Raw genomic sequence first — 21,962 nt, forward strand, 5'->3', positions numbered from 1 at the left:
AAACGTACACCCAACTCTTTGAAACATCTTTTCCGTCCCTTCCCTGACATTTTCATGAAACGGCAGTCCTCACTTGCGAATTCTCGAGTTGCCCCGCACTATCTAGTAGTGACGTGCTTGGCTGGGTGGCTCAATGCCTTGAAACGCTTCAATCTCCTCCATCGTCCTGTTGAACACCGTCATGACTTGGTCCATGACTCTGCTGCGGTTCCACTCGCTTCTTGTGCGCCAAATTTCGTCCATAAGATCACGGTTGACCTGTTCGAGCTGCTCGATGGTGCAGCCACTCGTCGCCCCTGTTATGTTATTCAACATCCCTTCTACTTCCCCAAGTCCCAGGGGTTGAGAAGCCGAAGTCGATGAACCAGAGTTACGTGCAGACTGCTCGTCAGAAATATGGTCGTTCAGTATGCTCGCCATGCCGCCCACACTTTGGGCCTTGAAACCCAATGATGTTCGCGCCGAAGAAGGACTGTCGGAAATATTCGAGACCTGCATGTGAGCGCCACCTGCAGCGGCAGCCTGAGCCTGGGAGTGCAGCCACGAGTCATCTCCAGAAGTGTTGTGCCCAACAATGAGTGTGTCAGGGATATCAACCTGGCTGTCATCGTCAACGCCCCCCCGGCTCTCGCCGTGGCCTCCGTTGGTCATCTGACTAAAGTCTGATGAGCGGTGGGTTGAAGGGTCCGATGTTTTGGTCGTTGATGCCTCGTTGATGATGGCTGAGGGCGAAACTCCTGGTGGCAATGTTGTCACCACAGACCTTTGCGAGATTTGCGTCATTCCCGTATGCACTACACTGAGTTGATCGTGAGACTTGGGCGGAGGTCCCATTTCGGAGAGCGCCTGGGTATCGTTGTCGATGCCGCTCATCTGGGTATCCTCCCCAATCGTGTTGTTGATGCCGTTGCTCAGAAGCTGCAAGTCCTGGCCTGAAGTACCATGGTCGTTCGAAAGCGGGCTTCTGACTTGGAACCTTGCGGTCGTTCTCGATCCTGGAACCACTACTCCGAGGGTAACAGGCCCCTGAGAATCACTATCGTTACCGCCCAGATCAGACTGGACACGGTCTACAAGTGATTGCATCGCTTTTCGCTTTCGCTCCTTCTCCGTGGCATCCTTGGCTCGTTGGAGTTGGCGTCGATATAACCCTTCCCAGTCAACTTGAGAAGTTTGGTTCTCGATACTAGCGACATCAACTTCAACGTTACTGAGAAGTTCATTGGCCTTAAGAGTTCGCTCTTTATCTCCAATATTTTTGGCATCCTTGGCAAGAGCCTTGATGTCAAATAGGAAGTCCTTCGGTCGAGCGTAGAAACCGTTCGACAAGCGCTCCTCAATAGTAGTAGTCTCGAGGTTATAATAACACTTGCCACTCGCGGTGTCTCGAAGGACATCATTGTCATACTTGTCCTTAACGATCTCGTATGGTCGGAGCTGGCCAACTTCTATATCCGGTCGTACAAAGTTGGGCTCTGACTCGACGAAGAGGTATTCTATCTGAGCAGGAGAAATTACAGGCTGTCGGAACTTCTTGTACTTCCTGTTGATCTGGTCCATAATCGGCTGAAGCTGGATTTTGAGGGCATTGAGCAGTTGATGATCCCGCTTCTGTGCAGCCTTCATATCCGCCTTGGTTGGGGGAGCAGGCTCGGTAGGAGGGGCAACAGGAAGTTCCTCCAGAACCCTTTTCTTGCGGTTCTCGGGGTCGGGGAATTCGCGCGGCTTCTTCTTGGCATATTGAAGTGTGGTGTTGAAGTATTCCATGCGGCATTCCTACACAAGTTAGCACAGTACATAGCATCAATCGCGAAACCAACACTAACCTTGCTGGGGTTGTTGATCCTCATCTGATTCTTCATGGAAAACCCGAAGAAGTCACGGATGAGCTCGCCGGGAAGTTCGTCCCTATCGCCTTCTGCCGTAGCCAAAAGAAGTACTGGATCGGTAGGAGCAATGGATCGCAACATAGTCTTGAAGGTGGTGAGAGCGAGGGTGTTGTGCAGCGCGGCATACCAGGCCTCAATGTTGGGGATGTAAATTACACTAGGCTTGTGCCGCCTGACTTCTGTGAACAGACTGACAATAACTTGCTCCATGGCCTGGTATGTGTTATTATATGAAGGATTTCAAGAAGGCAATGAACTTACCCTTCCGTCGTTCAAGATGCTGGGGAGATCAAAGTTTTGGACATGAACTCCTTCAAAATAGTGAAGAATAGCAGATGAGAGGTAGCTCTGGCCCATTCCGCTCTGGCCGTAAATGATAAATCTAGGGCGGAACACTCTAGATCGCTCAAACTCTTGTTGCATGGCCTCCCTACCAAAGCCGTGATCATCATCATCGAATTGCTCGTACATGGCTTCTTCGAGGGCTGTCAACTTCTTCTTGCGAGGCAAGAGGCCATCGAGAGCCGACTTGGCAGCTGCCAATTGATCACGAAGCAGAGGTTCTATTGACTTGGGGAGAGGCTTAGCGCCAGATGTTGCTGATCGTTCTGACGAGGGGATGAGTTTCTTGATAGACAACATAAAGTCAGTCGCGTGGACACCAATCTTCTCAGGATCAACGACAAGCTTCTCCTTGGAGGCGTAGATTTGAGGATACGTTCGTTGAATGGCGTTGAGGGCGGCCTCAGTGCAGAGAGCTCGCAGATCAGCACCGCCATAGCCTTTCGTATTCTCAGCCAACGAGTCCTTGAACTGGTTTGAGAGTCCCCAGTCTGCCGTGTGGATGTTGAGGATTGATTTTCGACCCTCAATATCAGGCAAGGGGAAGTAGAACTCGCGATCAAATCGACCGGGTCGACGAAGAGCAGGGTCAATATTGTCAGGTCGGTTGGTGGCACCAATAACGATAACCTGGCCACGGCCATCCATACCATCCATCAATGCCAAGAGTGTCGAAACAATGGAGGCATGAATCTGCTCCTGCTTACTAGATCGAACCGGGGCAAGACCATCAATCTCATCAAAAAAGATGATACTTGGCTGGGTTCTTCTCGCCTCTTCAAACAACAAACGAAGCTGTTTCTCGGCTTCACCGACCCACTTGCTCAGAGCGTCGGCACCTTTTCTCATATAGAATGAGATTTTTCGACCACCAGAGCCAACCGAATTGGCCAAAGCGCGAGCAAGCAACGTTTTACCTGTTCCAGGTGGACCATGGAACAGAACACCGCGTGGTGGAGTAACATGGAATCGGGTGAAGAGCTCGGGGTATAGTAGGGGCAGCTGCACCATTTCCTTCAGCTGGTCGATATGTCCTTGCAGGCCACCAACCTTGCTGAAGTCAACATTCAGGTCAACACCCAAGGGGTCAGCATCTGCGAGAGCCTTGCGATCCTTGATTTTGCCGACGTTGGGTGCCGCACCAGCCCCATCAAGGTTCATACCAGGCGCACCAGGAAGCAAACCACCAGGTGCAGGTGCAGACGTCGGAGTCATACCAACATTTCCAGCGACGCTAGAACGGTGCACCATTTCATCGTCGCTGCTGTCCGAATCAACACCGCCAGCTGCACCAGTGCCCCAAGGCCCATTAAGAAGGGCGCCGGCACCACCGCCTCCGCCGAAGGGCCCAAATGTGGTGTTGAGGCTGCGTTCCCAGCCTTGACTGGCACCGCCGCGTCCGCGTCGAGCACGTGGTTGTGCTGTAGGTGCCTCAGCTTCTTCTTCCTCAATGTTAGCCGAGGTGAGAGGCGGCATGTAGTAGTTGACGCGTGTTCTTGCTCGTCGAGTATTTTCTTGGTAGACGATGGGTGATTCTTTCCTTGGACGGCGACGACGAGAACGCGAGTCCTGCCTAAGTTCTCGAGCTTCTTCGTTCAATTCATCCAAATCAAAATCGGGTTCTTCATCTCCGGAATCGCCACCACGACGAGATCTGGCAGGTCGAGAACGTCGACCTCGAGGAACCGGGCTGTCAACGTCGTCTGGATCTTGACGACGGGGCTTCTCTGCGTCAGAAGCCTCTGCATCATCGGATTCGTCGCCAGGCTCGAAATCACTGCTGACCTCTTGAGACTTCTTGCTAGATTTGCGGGTCAAGCGACGAGACTTCCTGGGGCCGGCGTCGGATATGGCTTCTTGTGGTTGGGCGGAAGCATTGGCGCGACTTCCACGAGTCCTACGCGTAATAGGCACATCGTCGTCATCGTCATCCTCTTCTACCGTCTGGACAGGGGCGTCTTCTCCGGGTGCATCTTGATCAGCAGCGTCTTGCATGTCTTGATCAACGGCCTCTTGTTTCGTAATTTCTTCGGGGTCTTGAGTCAATTCGTCCGGCTGGTCGGCTTCTCTGACTTCTCTGAAGCTGCCCTCCTGCGTAACCTCTTGGATCGTCTCGGGGGCGTTCTTTAGGCCCTTGAGACCACGTGTGGTTCTTGTGCTCCGCGCAAATGTCTCGGGGCTTCTACTCCTTGAGTCTCGTGACGGAACAGCATGTTTTCCAGAATTGGAGAGCTCATAGAATTCCTCAGCTTCTTCTGTGTGAGCCCGAGTTGCCCTACGGGGCGCAGGGGCATTGTTGCTGAGTTTCAACTTGACGACTCTAGATCTGGTTGGTCTGACGGGCTCCTCGATAGGCTCCTTGATAGGCTCCTCGACTGGTTCCTCGACTGGTTCCTCGACAGGCTCCTCGACAGGCTCGCCCTCGGCGTCATCCTCCTTATTGTCTCCATCTTCGTCAGGCTTGACACCATCATTACCAGCATTGTCCGAATCATCGGTAGCTGATTCTTCTGCCTCGCGCTCAGGACTGCTTTCGAAGTAGGTGGTGTGTTGGGTAGCAGCCTTCCTGGCACGGCGACCAGCTGCGTTCACAGGTGCTCCCTCATCATCCTCTTCTTCGTCATCCTCGTCGAAGAAGTCATCCTCGTTACTATCGGAGACTTCATCCTCGTCGTCGTCGATATCCGATCCACCATAACCGTTTTTACGTCGACGACCGGGTCTCCCACTACGAGAACGGCTGCTCTTCTTGTTTGTCTTTCGCGGTGGTCCAGCTTCTGTGGGGTCGAAGTTTTCGTCTTCGGGGTCTGATTTATTAGGGTCAAAGTCCTCGAGGACTCTCTTCCGCTTGCTGACCATGACTATATAATGGGTTCAGTGCAGATTGTGGTGATTTTGAGACGGGCGGTGGATAATCGAGCTTTTGCGGTTCTAGTAAGAAAAAGGGATGTCAGTAAGGGATACTTCCTTCGCGCGCCGGAGGATCAGATGCCATGGGCGCAAATAATGCGATGGGATCAATGAAATCACCATAACTTCGTTTGTTGATTTTTTGGTACAAACTCACCTTTTACATGAACGTATTGTGCAAGATATCAAGTCAAGGCGTGCATGGGCGGCGTGAAGACAAGGCACTCGAAGCTCTGGCTTACAGCGCGCTCAGGATCGGCGCAAAAGCGTCGGAAGGGATATTAACCTAAACAACCAAACAGTGCACTATTGAATAGTGCGTTTGGCTGATACTGGTGATGAAATGGACATAAACGAGGGCAAAAAAAAACAAGAGAATGATGTTTGATGAAGTCGGTAGTTGCGCGTTTGTTCACTGTTTGAAGTCCTAAGGTCGCGCCAAACCCAACCAAAACAGAAGTGGGTCCCAGTTGCCCTGAACTGTGATTGGTCAGCTGCATGAAAACTCCATGAGATTAATCGAGATGTGAAGCCGTTTCAGTTTGGACATGAATACTGATTAAAACTGTGAATACTTGACATGACTTTTGATATGGATTTCTGAGAGTTTTTTTCATCATTTGGGTCGACTTTTGTCTCGAGATTCGTTTTTTCCACGTCTCAACGCGTCTCGAGCCTCTTTACGCATTCAATTCCTATTCCCATTTTCACGTATTCCGTTCAAGGAATTCGACTTACACGAGCTCTATCAAGGATCCTCATCGGAGCCAAAGCTCAATGTCAACTTCAAGCTCCATAGGGCTGATGGTTGACAACCGACAGCGTGTAGCTCCACAGCCGGTTAATCGACGGGAGATTATGCAGTTATCTATCGAAGACGGTTTGTTGCCTTGGGATTCAGGCATTAATACTGGACAAGATCTACATGCACCCATCGTCGCAGAAGGCATCTCTCCGTTTACTGTCATTGGTGACTGCGTAAATTGTGCATTCTAATATCTGACATGAACATCACGAGCCATATCTTAAAGGAGAGTTTTTTTGGCAATTTCTGCATGAAACAACGTGTTCACTTCCAAATCTAGAGGGTCTTAAGACATGGAAACTATCAACATCCAAAAAGCGGTAGGAAATAGCATGCTTCACCAAGACACCTGGGCGAGAATACGAATACCACCATGTTGGTCCCTCTATATTGGCCCGTTTTCACTTCCAAACGGATGATTGCGACATCAACAGACTCGACAAGCGACATCATTCGTTTCCACGTTGCAAACACATCAGCCGCCTAGCCGTGTGTGACCTACCCTATGCCTCCATTCAGTCTACCTACCTAACCCAAAATAAATCCAGCGATCTACATGCCTCTATTCCCGGACCCTATTTTACCATTTTTCGTCCTTTGTTATAATACGGATGACACGGCAAACCCGCTTTGCCCCAAGCATTGGCATGATTATCACAAGCCTTGGCACCTGCGACATCGCCAAGACAGACGCGTAATGCGAAGATCGTTTCGAAACCGAGGCATCCTCTAAAAGCAGAAACAGGATCAGGGCAGGAACAAGCATCGTAGCACAGTATAAACCATAAACATAATCACTGAGGACAAATTTAGAAATGAACTAATACGAAAGTTGTTCTATTTGGATGTATCGGTTCGGATTCATGGGACTCGTTACGAATATTGCTACACAGAATGTAATCATACAAGTCGTCTCTCGTGGTACAGTCTTCCCACTGATCTCTCGTATCCCCCCCCCCCAAAAGGGTATCTATTGCGTGTAGTTGGTCTCTTTCGAATGAATGGTTGGAATATCTCCTTTTCTTTACCATACAAAAGACGCCACGCTTGCCAATGAGAGTGCCCGTCCCGTACCAGCCAGTGACGTTGAAGTTGTGGATGAATGAATGTGATACAAGAATAATAAAAGTAAAGGGTCGTTTGGGTGGGTGCGGGTGATTAGGCGACCTGCTGATAATCTGGTGATGATGTTACAGACTTTATTTGTCGTTTATGCTTATGCTGGAAATTAATCCTTGCCCAACATGGCTCGAGCGAGGTCAACCAAGGATGGGCCACCAAATAGGAACTGGCTTGAGTGCCTTCCACAGTAGGTGTGAACGTTGACGTTGGCGGGTTGTGGTGCGGGCTTGAACCAAGAGCGTGACGCCTTGGCTGTGGAAGAAGCCGAAGATTTTGTGGTGGAGGTAGAGAGTTCGCTTGCGTATGAGTTGGTACGTTGCTGGAAAGGTTTCTGTTAGTTGAACGGTCCAGACCAGATTTTGAGTTTTGGGAGCATATGTAGCTGATGGAACTTACCTTGCTCTCCATAAGCGGGACTGGCTCGCGGCTGCGACCACGCTCCTCCTCCTCAGAGGCTCTGTTGTTGCGAGATCCGAAAACCATTTTGAAGATTGGAGTTTGTAGAGTTGATTAAGAAGAGTATTTGTGGTCTGGGTATCGTTTGTATAATAGGCCTTCGAGGTAGTTTAAGTCAAGTTGAGTCGAGTCAAGGCACTCCTGGTGCAATCTAAAAGATGTCAAGGAATGTCTGTCTGTTGTGCGATGTGATGACTATTGTGAATAATGAATGAGTATTCTGATTGCTTGATCGACTGATGATGATGAGGAAAGGAATGAAGTCCAAGGGGGGAAGAGCTCCCTTAAATAAAAGTTCCTTTGTGATCAGAGCTGAAGTGAAGGGACCCGACACTTGTTGGACTGGTCCCATTCACATTCTCATTCATCCTGACCCCCGCCAACGTACCCCAAGCCAAGCCCAGGTCTGGGCCCCTAGGGAAACGCCAACCCTTGTTGCTACGTAGCAGAGCCCTATGAAAGGACGCTAAACCATGCGCGATGTCAGCCGGAAGCCTTGGCCCGTTCTTGGTATGACGAAGTGCAGATCAGACGAGCTTACGCGCGGGTCCCGACTAAAGGATACAATGCGACATGGTGGCTGTCCCTTTTTCAGTACTAATGTATGGAAGATATCTAGAAACTATGTGATCGACTACAACCAGCCACTCATGAGTTGACTGGAAGTCAGTGATCTACCTACTGTGTACGGTACAGTGCGGCAGGTAATCAAGAGAACCTCCTTTAAAAGACAAATTGTCAATAACAAAGTCAGACATTAGTTGCTGCATATACAGACGACGGAGTACAATAATCAGACATAATCATAAAGTCTAAGACAGACAACTGTAAATAAGTCTATCACCCTTATCTCCTCTCTTTTCTCTTTCCTCTCCACTTTCTCTCTCCGCCAACCGCATACCAGTGACGCACACCGTACGGCACGGCAAATTCGGATCCGAAAAGGTGACGATGCGGGCCCCGGTTGGTCCCACAAAGACCGGAAGCTCCGAAGACCCATCCGTTCCGGTACCCTGACAGGCTTGCTTCACCTGTTATATCATCGCCAAGCAGTAAGCAAAGGTCACGAGGAACCTCAATTCTCCACTACGACCCCATTTCTAGAAGGCCGCTAGAAGTAAACCCTTGCATGCAAGATTGTACATCTCCGAAAGTGATTCGTTGATCCGTACATCTGCAGACTGCGACTTGGTAGATAAGATTAACAACAAGAATGAGGGGTCACATTCAAGCTGGGCGTTCCTCGTCTCAGCCTTGCCCAATGCAACCTCGGTTTTGGCTTGGTCCTGTCATGGGAGTGAATCATAAGACATACAGGATGAACGATTGTTGGTCAATGGCGTTTTAGCCTCATGCAAGTATTTCTGTTGCCTGATGATAAGATAGTTCCGAAAATGAGCCTAAAATGTTTGGTAGTGACCAGTCCATGATTGATTGACCTGCGTCAGATGCTTAATGTCGACTTCTGTTCAGTAGAGATCTACATCATTGGGCATTAATTCTTTGCTGTCATCAAAAGCGGCTTGCATCGAACCTCAATTCTACCAAAGAGACTCACATTTGTTCCACTTCGTAAAAATATACGCAACTGTCACACTTATTTCTCTCAAAATAACTATGCGAGACTTGTCTTTTCTAACCGAAAAATAGTGTTGGGAAACGTTGCATCGGTATCTTCCAGACTGACCAGAACGATCTAATGCAGCCACAACAGCCCAAATCCTTTATTTTTAGTGAGTCACTGTCATCGGGATGACGCTGTGGGCTTGAGCCGAAAAGCCACAGTAGCATGTTTGCGCCGGCATGTCCCAGCAATGGGGTTGCTTGTCTGTTCTTACAGAGACCGTTGAAGTTTGACTCAACGGCTGTACCGTAGTCAACCACAATTAACCTGTCGCACTCGCTTCGTAACTATCAACACTAATAAAAATTGGCAAGCTTATCTTAGCATTCGCCAAGAAAACAATAGATTTCTTGGCTGGGCACTGGTCTTGGCAACGTAGTGCCGAACATTGCTTGGCAATTATCTCGGCCCTAGCATATTTGCGCTAACATCAAAACTCCAAGTTTCATTCGCTGCTGCGTATCAATTCACATCTGTAGAGTTACTAAACACATCATATCGGAACTATCTTGCTCTGTAACAGAAATTGTCCAAACCGCCAGCTAAATCCTCGGCCAAATAATACAAAGAGACACCGAATGACCCGAGGGCATCATCATCTCTCCAGTCTGAACAGTGGATGCCTCGGCTTTCGCTTTTTAACTGCACGAGCTGTGTGAAGTTGCGAATCTTTATGACGCATGGGGTACCTGTATGTTCTTTATCCCCTCTTGAGTGCTACTTCCACGTCTCATATCCCCTCTTGAAGATTTAGTCTTTGCCAGTCTTGCAAGGTTTGCCCGAGTGACCCATCCTATCTTACATATGTACATCTTTCTGGAGTAATGTTGTTGAGATCATTGGCCTTTCCCTTATACAAAGATTGATAGTGCATCGTTAGATACATACACGTTGGCTTGGATCAACAGATCTACAGGATGGTGGTTCGTTGTAGTGTGAGTGATGACATACAAAGCATGGCGTGTACTATGCGCTACCATCTGGCTGGCATCAGCTTAGCAAATCCTTACCTGAGTCTGTTACGCCAGAGCCGACGGGATAATAGCTCTCGTTAGACCGAAATTATGTATCACAAGTGAAAGAAACCCCTTTTCTTGTGATCGAATGCACCCAGAGTGTATATACCTGTATCTAGTCGTACACTAGGAGCTCTTCTCACAAATTCCTCACGGATAGAATAAGAGTCCGCAGTGATATCTGAAATACGAGATCCGACAGACTAAAAACTCTCTGCTCTTGCTTAACATAGGGGGGATCTGGGCATTCATTGTGTTTCCCATAATGCCAGGAGAGGATCTCTGTCAACCACCAATCGATAACTCCTCGAGCTGATACACCATTCTTGTCCTATCTTTAGCCTCTATCCGTACTACAACCCTGCCTCGGCGTAACTTAAACATTTCCTTTTTAGTATTTACTGTATTGAGTTTCCTTTGAGTAGCCAGATCCAATCGTGGATTACTAGAAACTAAAACGGTAGAGTGGCGATCAAACGTATTGCTATGTTTAGTTTTTAGTATATGTTCTTAACATATTCTAAAATTCTGATATATCACTTGCAAGGGACTTTTATATTTCTAAATTATCTCCATTCAGTGGTTGAAAAGTCTCAATATGTTCATAGAAGGTGATTAATGTTGCTTGTGATACCTGAAACTCCAAACACTAGACTCCAAATCAACATTACAAAACATAGCACTTCTCAGAAACAGGCCGTGTTATGTAGGAGAGCCATCTATTGTTAACAATACTTTATAGGAACTATAAGAAGAGAAATTGAGAAACATATTTATTCCTGGACATGACAGTAGTCATACAGAGATACACACCCGAGTTGGCATCATTCGCTCAACTAACCAAACCTCAAGGTATGATCGCTCAGCTCTCCGGAGCAACAACCTTTGTTGGCTTCTCCCAGTGTGAGACATGGTGCTACAGCCAACATGAACAGAAGAGTTGGTCACTGGAAGTATCAGAGGCGAAACCAGCAGGACATGTGAGTTTATTTAGACCATACTTCTTAGACTGTTTATTTTGATACCCTGAGGCTTGGGAGGTCGACGTTTCTACTACCCAGTAGCCAGAACGACAATAGACGCGACACATAAACGTTTTACTATATGTTCGATAATTTGTCGCTAAATAATTACCGTACTTTCAATTACTTCCCGCATCTTTCATTGACTCCCGCTAACAAACACCTCCTCCGACTGATTTAATAATCTCGTCTTTTGGCTTAGGGTACGTTCCTTTGTCAACAGCCGCATAACCCTTGGAGAACTTATCCAAGAGACTGGCAATCCATCTCTGCTCTTCGCCAGTTGCAAACTCATACACAATACGCACAGCAAACCCGACTCGATACGGTCCCATGGCGCCTTGTGCTACAGATTCTATCGAGCGCAGTATCTGTTCCACAAAATATCGAGAGGATATACCTGAATTGGCTCGTGGTGTCCCGCATTCGATCAATGTTTCTTCAAGAATAAGCATACTCGCCCAATATCCCATGAGCAACGACCCGGCCGCCGCCGATTGATGTTCTAATACCGTCTCGAACAACGAAGTCGCTGGATCAGTGGGCAAAGTCTCAACAGGATGTGGAAAGTCAAGAGCGTCAAACTCTTCGTACCACCGTACGAATCTTGCATGGCTTATCAGAGCCATCTGGGCCAAGGCGGAGACTTTGCCAGACTCAAAAGAGATGCCAGCCCTGTTGGCTTCGCGAACGAGATAGCCCCAGTGTATGACAGGCGAAAGCTGTGTCAGGTTCGCGAGAAACCCATCACCAACGCGAATATGACTGATTGGGGTATCAGGATTGTAGATGAGGCGTCTTCCACCATCAAACATAACTTGATTCCATTCCGGCCGTGACAGGAATAATTCTTGCTCGCCGGGGTAGAAAAAGTCGCCTATTATCTGACAAGGGATCGTGTTAGTTGGAACCCCGCTATGGTAACATTGTCAAAGCCCGTTGAAGGGACGAAAGATCCACCTGGGTTGAGTTACCAGGATGGCAAATCCACTTGGATTGGGTAGGTGATATGTGAGATGCCATATCGCGCCATCTCAATGCAGAGTAACCCTGCCGGTGACGAAACGAGAAATATGCTTGAGGCGTTGCTGTCACTGCATTGCTGATTGGTTATTCACGAGAATAGTCTCTAATCTTTATGCCAAACCTCCTTGTCACTTGACAAAGAGGCAATGCGAGTTTCTAACCCTTCGCTGTGTTTCTATAGTTGAAGAGAACTAAGACACGTACAAGAACGCCACGAAACGACAGTAACATGGCGGCATCCCAACCCTCTGCATGAGCGGCTGGCCCTCGCTGTTCCATCAAAGTACCAATGCCTTTGGCATGTTGGAGCCAGGTTTCGGAACTGCTGGTTCCAGCAAATAGCTAAAACGAATAAGCTCCATGATCCAACAGAGTGCAGTGAGAGAATCACCTCGAAGTAGCATAGGAGTATAGCGGCGCACAAAGTCTCGGGTGTCTTCCATTCTGTGGAGTGTCGGAGAGCTGCTTGTAGTTCACTGAGTGCCAGGCCGTATATAGTCCGGCTTTGAGCGACTAGAGCTGTATTGGAGCTTGCTTTGCCAGCGAGATGCAAAGCAAAAGAGCAGACGGCGCCATCGAGGAGAGCTCGTTTTCCTAGTCGATCAAGATTTAACCATGATAAGAGTGTAAATACATCAGTGGACTGAGAGTAGCTAGAGGATACCTCTACCATATTAATCAGAAGTGGCCCTCTTGGCAGCCCCGGCTTCAGCAGGGTTGGTGAGGTCTTTACCAGAGACCACGTTGATGAATCGGTTGTATAGGTGTTCTCGGTCTCATCAGACGCAGCTATACTAGACAAAGATCTAGCGGATGATGACTCGACGGTTCCTGATCTTCGACCGCGTTGGCGGATCAAGTGTTTTCCAGTATTATTATTGACGAACTTGATATCGCGATCATATCCTGGACACGCAGTGCCATACTTGGAGCAATTGCTGCAGGCGGGCCTGAGACCATCACATTTGACCTTCCTGGTTCTGCAAAGCTGGCAACCAGTACTCCGGGGTACCCCAACTGCCAGTTGTAGTCAGTCCGAGCCTAGTCAGTGTTTGCGTTGGATAGGTGCTAACCCATGGCCAATGTCGATGTCAATCAATGGAGTTGCTTGTCTTGCCCTTGCTCAGGTTCAAAGTGCTCACCGCCGGTTCTCAACCATCTGTGCCGCTATCGAGTCTGATGAGATCGGAGTGAACCCCCTCCCACACAGCGGCTCAGCTTCCCGAAGCGGCCGGCAAAGTTGCGAGAGATGGCGTGGGCAAATGATTGTAGTATAGCGCAATAATACTGTAGATGCGGGAGAGGCGCACGGAGGAAATGATTTGCACCGCCGGTTCGGCCCTTGTCAAGCTTCCCCGTTGCTTCGTGGTTCTTTGAATGACAGTTTTGGTTGTAGCAAGTCAGATTCAAGGCGCCTGCTGACTTTATGTACCTTTTTTCTTGACAGCGTACCTGCCTTACCTTAACCAAGTTTACATACACCATCCTCTAGGTACCTACCCAAAACAGGCAATTGGGAAACCTAAAGGGATATTACAGGTCTAACCAACAAATTTGGCAGGAACGAATTTCTCGCATATGCATTGTAATGTGATGTCAACTTACTAACTCATCAATTGCTAGAATTAAGATGTCCAAATATCTGGGGAAACCAGGATTTGCTCCCTTCCAAGACCACCCAAAGGTTCTGGGCAGGGCAGTTCGGATATATATGAGACCTACCTGAATTGAGCCGTATGCATATTACAGTCTACCCATGCCTAGTACCTGCTTCATATTGATTCACGTCTCCAGTCGTCATCTCCTCGGCAAATACTAGATAGGACAACCACACCGAAATTGAACGATGTGAAGTCGGTACGATGCGCCTAATAAATAAGTCTACGGCATTTAACGGTAATTAGCCGCGGGAATTAACTATTCTTCAGAGACAACACTAAAAATGCCATCAAGACTCCGCGTTATATCCACCAAGGGGAGGAAATGAAATGTTGAAATGAAATGATTTATGGTCCCGCTGTAACCAATCTATCTGAATATAGGGGCACCAGAATATACAGCAACCACGCCAATGTGCGCCAATGTGTAGGAGGCGAGACGCTTCTAACGCTCCCTGTAATATAATCAAGCCATGGATGAGAAATTGATCGATCTACATTGCCCAGCAAGCGTTTCGTCTTCCTTGGGAGGACCGGGCGGTTCACAAATAAGCCTGTGCGAGCAAAGCTAAAGACACCGAACAATAAGGCCAGGAGTTTAATGGGGTTTTAGATTGATACCAAGCTAATCTACTGACGAAATCGTTGACTGTAGCGGAACCTCTTCAATCTAGGAGGGTGAAGTGACTGTTGATCAACGCTTACGGCGGTGGTATTGCTTGAACTTGATGGGTAGCCGCGTCAACCACAAGTTACTAAATACATTGGACCCTTTATCACCTTGACCTTCATTAGGCGATCTAGAAGAGGATGACCTGTGAAGCTCGAGGACAGTTACAACCGAGGTTCAAAATTACGCCAATCTGGTTTACCACAGAGCCGAGATTCAAGCTCATTTATTCTATACCTTCTAGACTCAAACCCCGCGATTTTCTTCTAGTGTTGAGTGGTGATCACGATTCCATCCATGGCTCAAGGTCAGGATCAGCATAATTAAGCAATCTATAGATAGAGTATTTATTGTCAAATCAATGTTAATGTGCCTGATAGACCCCATGCTGAGCTTGTTTCGGTTATTGTCCACCTACCCCAGACCCGTACACTTGAGTCAGACAATTATTGGTATGCAAGTGACGATGCTTTTGTCGGTGAGCACAACGGTTTATATGCGCTACCAGTTAGATAGTGCTGCATTTATTGCCGAATTGAGACCGTCTTTCTTTTCTATAGATTACTTGCGATGCTCGCGGCTCTAGTATCGATACAAAGTATTGTCTTAGATCCTGGCCACAAGTCATAGAGCATTGTGCTGTACCTGCTTTGCTGTATGTAGATGCAAAACACGATAATCGTGACTAACAATTAGAACCTCTGCATAGTAACTATTATTATTCCTCGCGCTCAGACACTCAAGTTACTCAGGGTTCGCCACGCATCCATAAAGCCAAACCCCACGCAAAACAAGTTCTTCAGTGGAGGTTTTGCGATTGATGATGGAGAAACCGGCGGACCCAATTCTAAAAATACGCGGATTGCTCGCTATTGCTGCTTGGAAGACGTGGTCAGATAATCTACGTATCAGTCATCTCGTCATGGAAAATTCCAGTACAGCCCCTATCATGATTGTCATAATGGATCATCTTGAGAATAGGAGAGGCAGAAATTCATGCAAGGGCTACAGGCTGTAGTGAAGTCGATGGATTTCCAAGGAAAGCATAGGAATGTCTCTCAGGGTAAGAGTCACTAAAGATGGTGTCGTGTAGAACATGTCTGTTAAATCCTCTCCTATCAGGATCTCTCGTTTACCTTTTTCCAACGTGCATAAGTCTAGGATCCACTGGGTCTCGCGTCGTGCATCGGCGACTGAACCGTTGAAGTACAGGAACTTACAGCAGCTTCCATCACTATCGGACGTTTGTTTGTGTGAGATCCACGCACGCACTGCGGACACTGCATCGCAGCGAGCTACTGTAAGCCATGGACGCGATGCTTCTGCCGTCTCAAATCATCTGTAAGATATATCAGACAAGGTCTCAGGGCTATGGTTGCGCGGAAAAGAACCAGTGGTTCTGAGCCAGTACGTCAAACGCCAAGAAGTTGGTCCATCTCAGACGCAGGAGATAGCTGGGGCCAAGTTGGTTTAGTCGAGGCAGTACTGTACACACAATACTCGTAGCTTGTTATGATCTATCCGTGGATACGAACCAGACCAACTATGTGGTTTCCACCTTTGTACCCAGCAGGCCTCGACTAGGACCCGGTGCAGCCTTGTTTGTAACCGTCAAAAACGTACATATAAATATTTCTTCTCGGTCGTAAATTTTCTCACGGCGAGTCATTCTACGGGGTCTTGTTGATATCGTCTTCAATAGCTTCCCTAGCTTCGAGCTGTTGGTCACGTCGAAATGAAGATTCGATCCATCGTGTCGCCAAGTCGGACCAGCTCAACCTAAGCCACTATCCAATTGTCCGGACTCTTGCTCAAAGAAACACCCCGAAAAAAAAAAGCCTTGACCTTTTCCAGACGAGACGCACACAAGCGCGAACTCCTAAAGCAGCTAAAGCGTTGACAATCAATCGTCCCTGTGGATGATCGGCACGAATATCTGGTGTGCTTATTGGCACGTCTGGCCAGATTTGTTAGTCAGCCAGGATTCCCCTGAATGATCCCTTGCTTTGAGGCTTTGAGTCCATGTATCGGACACGAACAGCAGGCAAGTATTTTGTGCAGACGGACAATCATCACAGGACCCCTGGCAGCTTCCAGAGACCCCGAAATCTTTTGACCCCGTTTTGACTGGACAAGTTTGAGACGACAACAAACCCAGCTGCCCAGACACATCATACATATGAACTGACGAGCCAAATTAAGGGACTTGATCTTAAGCACCATGATAACCTCGCACAAAACAGCACCATTGTTTGAGTTCTCTCGGTCCCGCCAGTTGGTCGCTGAGCAATGCAGAAAAAGGAAGCACAGATAAAAGCCATCGTCAGCACGGACAGGAAATTTGTTCCTGAGTTAATGCTGGAATATGCTTTCCTCGTGTCAAAAGACAGCACAGCAGAGTACAGAGTAGACTACAGCAGATGAAAGAAAGGCACTTGGACGGGTCACTCTACCTAGCCTGACCTGACCTGAGCAAACCAGACCAGACCAGACCAGGCCCCGGGATCCATCTCCATCATGCTTCCCTGTCTAACTAGCGCAGGATGGGTCAATGCCACAGCCAGAGCGGTGGCCAATGAACCAATGAGTCGCGTTTCTGGCATCAACAGACCTGCTCAAGTCTCCCTGAGGCCGTGGGATTTTGATTTGGGGAACCCTGGGACAGGCTCCACGCAGTACCTCGTGTTTGGCTCAAGTGCGGGTGAGGCAAGTGTGAATGTAAAATCGAGAATGCTAACAGACGAAGAGAGAATTGGCTTACGACGTCTTGCCCCTTGTCCCCTGCATGCTTATTATGTATGTGCATACAGCACTGCTTGGCCTTGTGCGTACTGTATGTACTCTGCTTTATCTCCAGGACAATCGTCTCCACCGAGGCGATACGTTCTTTTTAAATGTCGCGTTGTTATTGTTGTGATGGAGCTGAAAGTTGGCCATCTGGGCGAGGAAGATGCTAGTAGGTGCTTTTTCTCTCAACAATCAACTCTCTGGTTTGGGGCTACTATCAGCAGCACAAATGACCGTCACGCGGCCCCACTTGACTGGGACCGTAAATAGGTAGGTACTTGAGATGGATGGATGGATAGACGGATGGACGCCTGTCCGTGAAAAGCTGGACTGTTTTGTCTCCATGTTAAAAGAATGTAGGTAATCAGTAAATGTTTGTTCTACAGCGTTGTCAAGTTGGATTTAAATCGCTGTCAAGGGGTGCCACTCCCGCAGAGCCCGCTATAAATGTCCCTGGGCCGATAAACTTAGCTGCATCTTTCAGTGGACTATCCAACTGTGCAGAAAGTGGATACCTACCTAGGTACCTACCTGTACACGAGTTTGAGGAGATAGGTACCGGTACGGGCGCAGGTACTGGGCTAATGTAGCATTTGGTGAGGTGCTCGCAGGGTCTGTCCAATCCAATCCCAATCCTCTTTCCTCTGGGCTCGGGTCTGACTAGGAGTAAGAACAACGGTAACACCTCACCTCACTTCTTTTTTTCTACCCATCACCATCTCAACTTCATACTCGTTGTTTCTCCTTGTTCTGGTGTCGTTTTACTCTTTCCTTTCTTCTTCCCTCCTCATCATCGCCATCACCTTCGCCTGTTTGGCTTTCTCAGCCCCTCTTCTGAACGGCTCGACTTTGACACTCCAAATTGCCGTGCCCCCTTTCTTCGGCCATCGCTTTCCCCGAAATCTCCTAGAAGCCTTCGAATACTTTCGACCTCCCACGCTTCTCCATCTCGTCTCTTGTGATCGTTTGGCCTCATCTAGACCTCGACACTTGTAACTTTGGCATTCGCACCTGCCTCGCATTTTGCCTTTGCTTCTTCCAGACCGCCGTGACGATCTTTCAACGACGGGAAATATTGCCTAGTCCCGCCGATAATAATACTCTCTGCGAGCGAACTTCGTAAAACTTCGACTTTCGCCTTACTCGACAACCTCATTATCTTCGTTGCCCCGAACCGTCGACGATACTCTCATGTTCCGTTACAACTAGGTCGAGATTCAAGTTGTCAAAGACGACTCTTGATCTTGTCCCCCCAACCTACTACTAGCAAACATCCATCTCGTAGCAGAGTCTAGCCTGCTCGCGGTAAAAGTGAGCTACTTTCTCAGCACGATCAGTTTCTTTTGTTTCGGGTCGCTGGCGTCCTACATCATCGCCTACTCTTCTCGTTTGTCATAAAGATATCAACATAAAAAAAAGGTAGGTCGGTTACGCAAACTATCTTCTACCACTTCTCGGAAACCTTACCCTTGACCAGTATACGCTAAGCCGTTGATGATATGCTGGACTTGTATATACACGACTTCCAAGGAAATAGATGCTAATGATTGGTTACTTAGCTGCTTTTCAAGTTGCAAACCGATTGCATTGATAATCGTTATCATCTACTATCCCTCTCAACAAAGTCCGACAACAATTAACAGAAGCGACTCTTGTGAGGAAGCTTGTTGTTGACGGTCGCTCTAACGCCTACGAGACGTCGACGCAAACTATGGCTGCACTGGTTCAAACCTACCCCCAGCAAACTGCAACGGTTACAATGCTCCAGACCAGACCGGCTTCTTCGACAGGCATGATACCCAACAACCAAGGCCAGAATGGCCACCAGTATGTGGGAACTTCCCAGACCCCAAGATACGCTGCCCCTTCTCCTACAGGCTATCGTGGTAGTTCAGCCCCTGTCCAGCAGTACGCCTTTACGAGCACACCTACTTTGAACCACGCACAAACGTGGCAGCCTCAGCAGACCCAACCCTCCCGGACTTATAATCCTAACGCCAACTATGGCGGACGTCAGTTCAGCTCTTCAGGGACAAACATGCAGTATAATGGCATGGGTGTCGGGCAAACTGGCGCTCGTGATGATTCGGCCATTCCTCAGCGACGAAACGTTGTGCCCGCTCCTCGACCCCATTCCGCCTTCCTAGCTGGACCTACACAGCCAGTCTCTCCCACATCACAAAGCAAAGCAGCACCAGACAGGTATAGACGCTCGCTCGCCCCCCAACAAAATCAACATGGTCGCTCTCAGAGCACTGCTGTCCCAGTGAACGTTGGGATGCCCACAGCCAACCAGCTTTATAACGGGCCTAATCCTTCCCGCTCTGCCATTCCAAACCGCCCGAACAGTTTTTACAATGCCATGCCTGGGATGTCTGCGGAGGATATGCAGTTCGCCCATATGGAAGATCCTAACCGATCACGCCGACGTAGTGTCCGCGCCAACTCTGATGTTACGAGACCAACCGTCCAAGACAAGGGAAGAGCTGATGGAAACTCCCAAAGCCTACGTGTTGTCGCCAATGCGGCCGCACACTCGCGCAACGGCAGTTCTGAGAGTGTCAACTCCAGTCGCAGTAGTCACTCTCGCCCATCCTCGGTAAGTTGATGATCCTTGAAATATTACCCAATCAGCAATCGATGGTAAAACTGGTATGCTAACAGGGATGTCATGCAGTCTGCCAACCGTAATGTGTCTGCCCCCACTGGAAACCCCTCTTCCCAGGCAAGCAGCGAAACAACTTCTAAGCAGGATCACGCCAAGGTGAATGTCCCACCTCGAGGTTCATCTTCTGATGCCCTCAAGCGCACAACGAATCCCTCACCTCTCTCTCGGCCAGCCACTATGGCAAGTGAGGTCGCTGAAGATCGATCTTCTGGTGCGGGTAATATGGAATCACCAGCGGCTAAACAACTCGCCGCCATCAACAAAGGGCGCAAGTCGAAGAGCAAGACCTCCAGATTGCGTCGCGCTTTCTCTTTCGGCAGCGCTGCTGACTTCCGCAAGGCTGACGAGGAGGTTGAAGGATCTGACAAGTCAGAACCGTCCAAGCTCCACAAGGACCCCACGACCGACGAAGCCTACGATGCCGAACAAGCCCGTATCGCGGAGGCGCAGGAGGCTGCAGGTCTTGGACACAGCATCTATGGTGGCAGGTTCTTTGGTGGCTCAACCGATAATCTTTCGATCTCGTCGACGGCATCTTCAGCTTCCATCATGATTCGAAAGATGGGACGAGGCATGAAGAAGGGTGGCCGGTCATTTGTTGGAATATTCCGACCCAAATCGGTGGTTGGAGTCGCCCCGGCCGATGGTCCCGTGAAACCCGAGGCTAGTCAAGCCGCCGTGTCAAGGGTTACCGTCGAAGCTGAGACGCAACGGGTCAACGTGTCGGCAGATCCCAGACAGACGGACACCTTCCCCCATTTGGAACGCAATTCGATTGATACCAGTTTGGGCATTGACATTGCTGAGCGTCTTGGAAGTTCCGGAACTGACAACTCCAACTCTCGCAGGAGTATTGTTGGCGGCGACAAAGAGCGTGCAGAAGTTCTTGCCGCTGTTCGGAAGGGTATCCTCAAGCGTATGTACAACTATCCCCTTGTGAATATCTCAAACTGACACCATTGTTAGGTCCTGGCTCGGCCAGCCCTTCTATTAGACCTGCAGACGCATCCCCCGGACTGGATCTTCCCAGCTTGCCTGCTGTCAATGATTCGCCCAATTCTAGCGCTCCTAGCACTCCCAACGATGATTCTCAGGGTCATCGACGAAATGGCTCAATTGCTATTGGCGGTGAAGACTATTTCATGTCTGCCTTGAGACTGCGACAGGACAGCAAGAGCGCCCCCAACACCCCATCTGCCAAGCGCAACGCGACATTCTCTCCTCGCATAATCTTCCATGATACCTGGCCTAGCCAGGAATACGACCGCCGTGGTGAGATTGCCACATGCAATCGACTGACTCCTCTGCTTGCGCAACAGATCAAGGAGGAGCTCAACACCTTCAAGATGGTATGGTTATCTTTTTCAGTTATGGTACACCATCCGCTAACATCAAGTTCAGGAAATGGAAGTTCACGAAAACTCAAAAATTTACACGCACTTTTTCTGATGATGGCAAAGTCCATCACGAGGAGCGAAGCTTGTCAAGCGCAGTATTTTGTTTCCTTTGACTGAAACCGAGCCTTGAGACTCGGAGTCTTGTATCGCAACCGACCATTGGGCGTTTGGGACAGCATTGTTAGGTGAATGGCGTTCAATTACTCTAACCAGTCTCTACATGTCATGTGTAATTTAGACCAGGGAGTCATACATTTCTTTAATCTTGCCTTACTCATCTCTCTCTTTCAATTTCATTTTTTTTGGGTTCGAGCAGGAACGGAGCGTGGCGGAGACCATATTCTGGGACCTTGCAGTAGCGGAATGAGTGCGTTTGCATCCCTAGTATGTAATGACGCGTGGCATTCTGTAAGCAGACGATCACCGTTGAACTGGGAACGCCACTTCCATTATTATTATTACTCATTACTAGTCTTTTTAAGACACGAAAAAAAACTCAATGGAGCGGACATAACGAAACATGACCATTTTGGTCAAAAAAACAAAGCCTTTATTTTTTTTTACACTTTG

The 21,962-nt window shown here is 48.6% G+C and overlaps 4 protein-coding genes across 4 annotated transcripts; 1 reads left to right on the forward strand and 3 right to left on the reverse strand.

Annotated features, from left to right (window-relative positions):
* Positions 1 to 102: 102 nt before the first annotated feature.
* Positions 103 to 5,090, reverse strand: FSST1_001836 (chromatin segregase YTA7; the record flags this gene model as incomplete). Its single annotated transcript, XM_083227768.1, has 3 exons — positions 103 to 1,776; positions 1,827 to 2,102; positions 2,151 to 5,090. The coding sequence occupies 3 exons, from the start codon at positions 5,088 to 5,090 to the stop codon at positions 103 to 105; spliced, it is 4,890 nt and encodes a 1,629-aa protein (XP_083092018.1).
* Positions 5,091 to 7,174: 2,084 nt separating this feature from the next.
* On the reverse strand, positions 7,175 to 7,551 carry FSST1_001837 (uncharacterized protein; the record flags this gene model as incomplete). The annotated part of the gene is made up of 2 exons (XM_083227769.1): positions 7,175 to 7,387; positions 7,465 to 7,551. The coding sequence occupies 2 exons, from the start codon at positions 7,549 to 7,551 to the stop codon at positions 7,175 to 7,177; spliced, it is 300 nt and encodes a 99-aa protein (XP_083092019.1).
* A 3,787-nt stretch (positions 7,552 to 11,338) lies between these two features.
* On the reverse strand, positions 11,339 to 13,289 carry FSST1_001838 (C6 zinc finger domain protein; the record flags this gene model as incomplete). Its single annotated transcript, XM_083227770.1, has 4 exons — positions 11,339 to 12,070; positions 12,417 to 12,554; positions 12,604 to 13,229; positions 13,286 to 13,289. The coding sequence occupies 4 exons, from the start codon at positions 13,287 to 13,289 to the stop codon at positions 11,339 to 11,341; spliced, it is 1,500 nt and encodes a 499-aa protein (XP_083092020.1).
* A 5,749-nt stretch (positions 13,290 to 19,038) lies between these two features.
* Positions 19,039 to 21,444, forward strand: FSST1_001839 (uncharacterized protein; the record flags this gene model as incomplete). The annotated part of the gene is made up of 4 exons (XM_083227771.1): positions 19,039 to 19,926; positions 20,005 to 20,911; positions 20,962 to 21,344; positions 21,397 to 21,444. 4 exons carry the CDS (start codon positions 19,039 to 19,041, stop codon positions 21,442 to 21,444), a joined length of 2,226 nt encoding a protein of 741 aa, XP_083092021.1.
* Positions 21,445 to 21,962: the final 518 nt, after the last annotated feature.

The sequence above is a fragment of the Fusarium sambucinum genome, chromosome IV, assembly GCF_050947815.1.
Source record: "Fusarium sambucinum isolate potato_lamoka chromosome IV, whole genome shotgun sequence".
NCBI classification, from domain to species: Eukaryota; Fungi; Ascomycota; class Sordariomycetes; order Hypocreales; family Nectriaceae; genus Fusarium; species Fusarium sambucinum.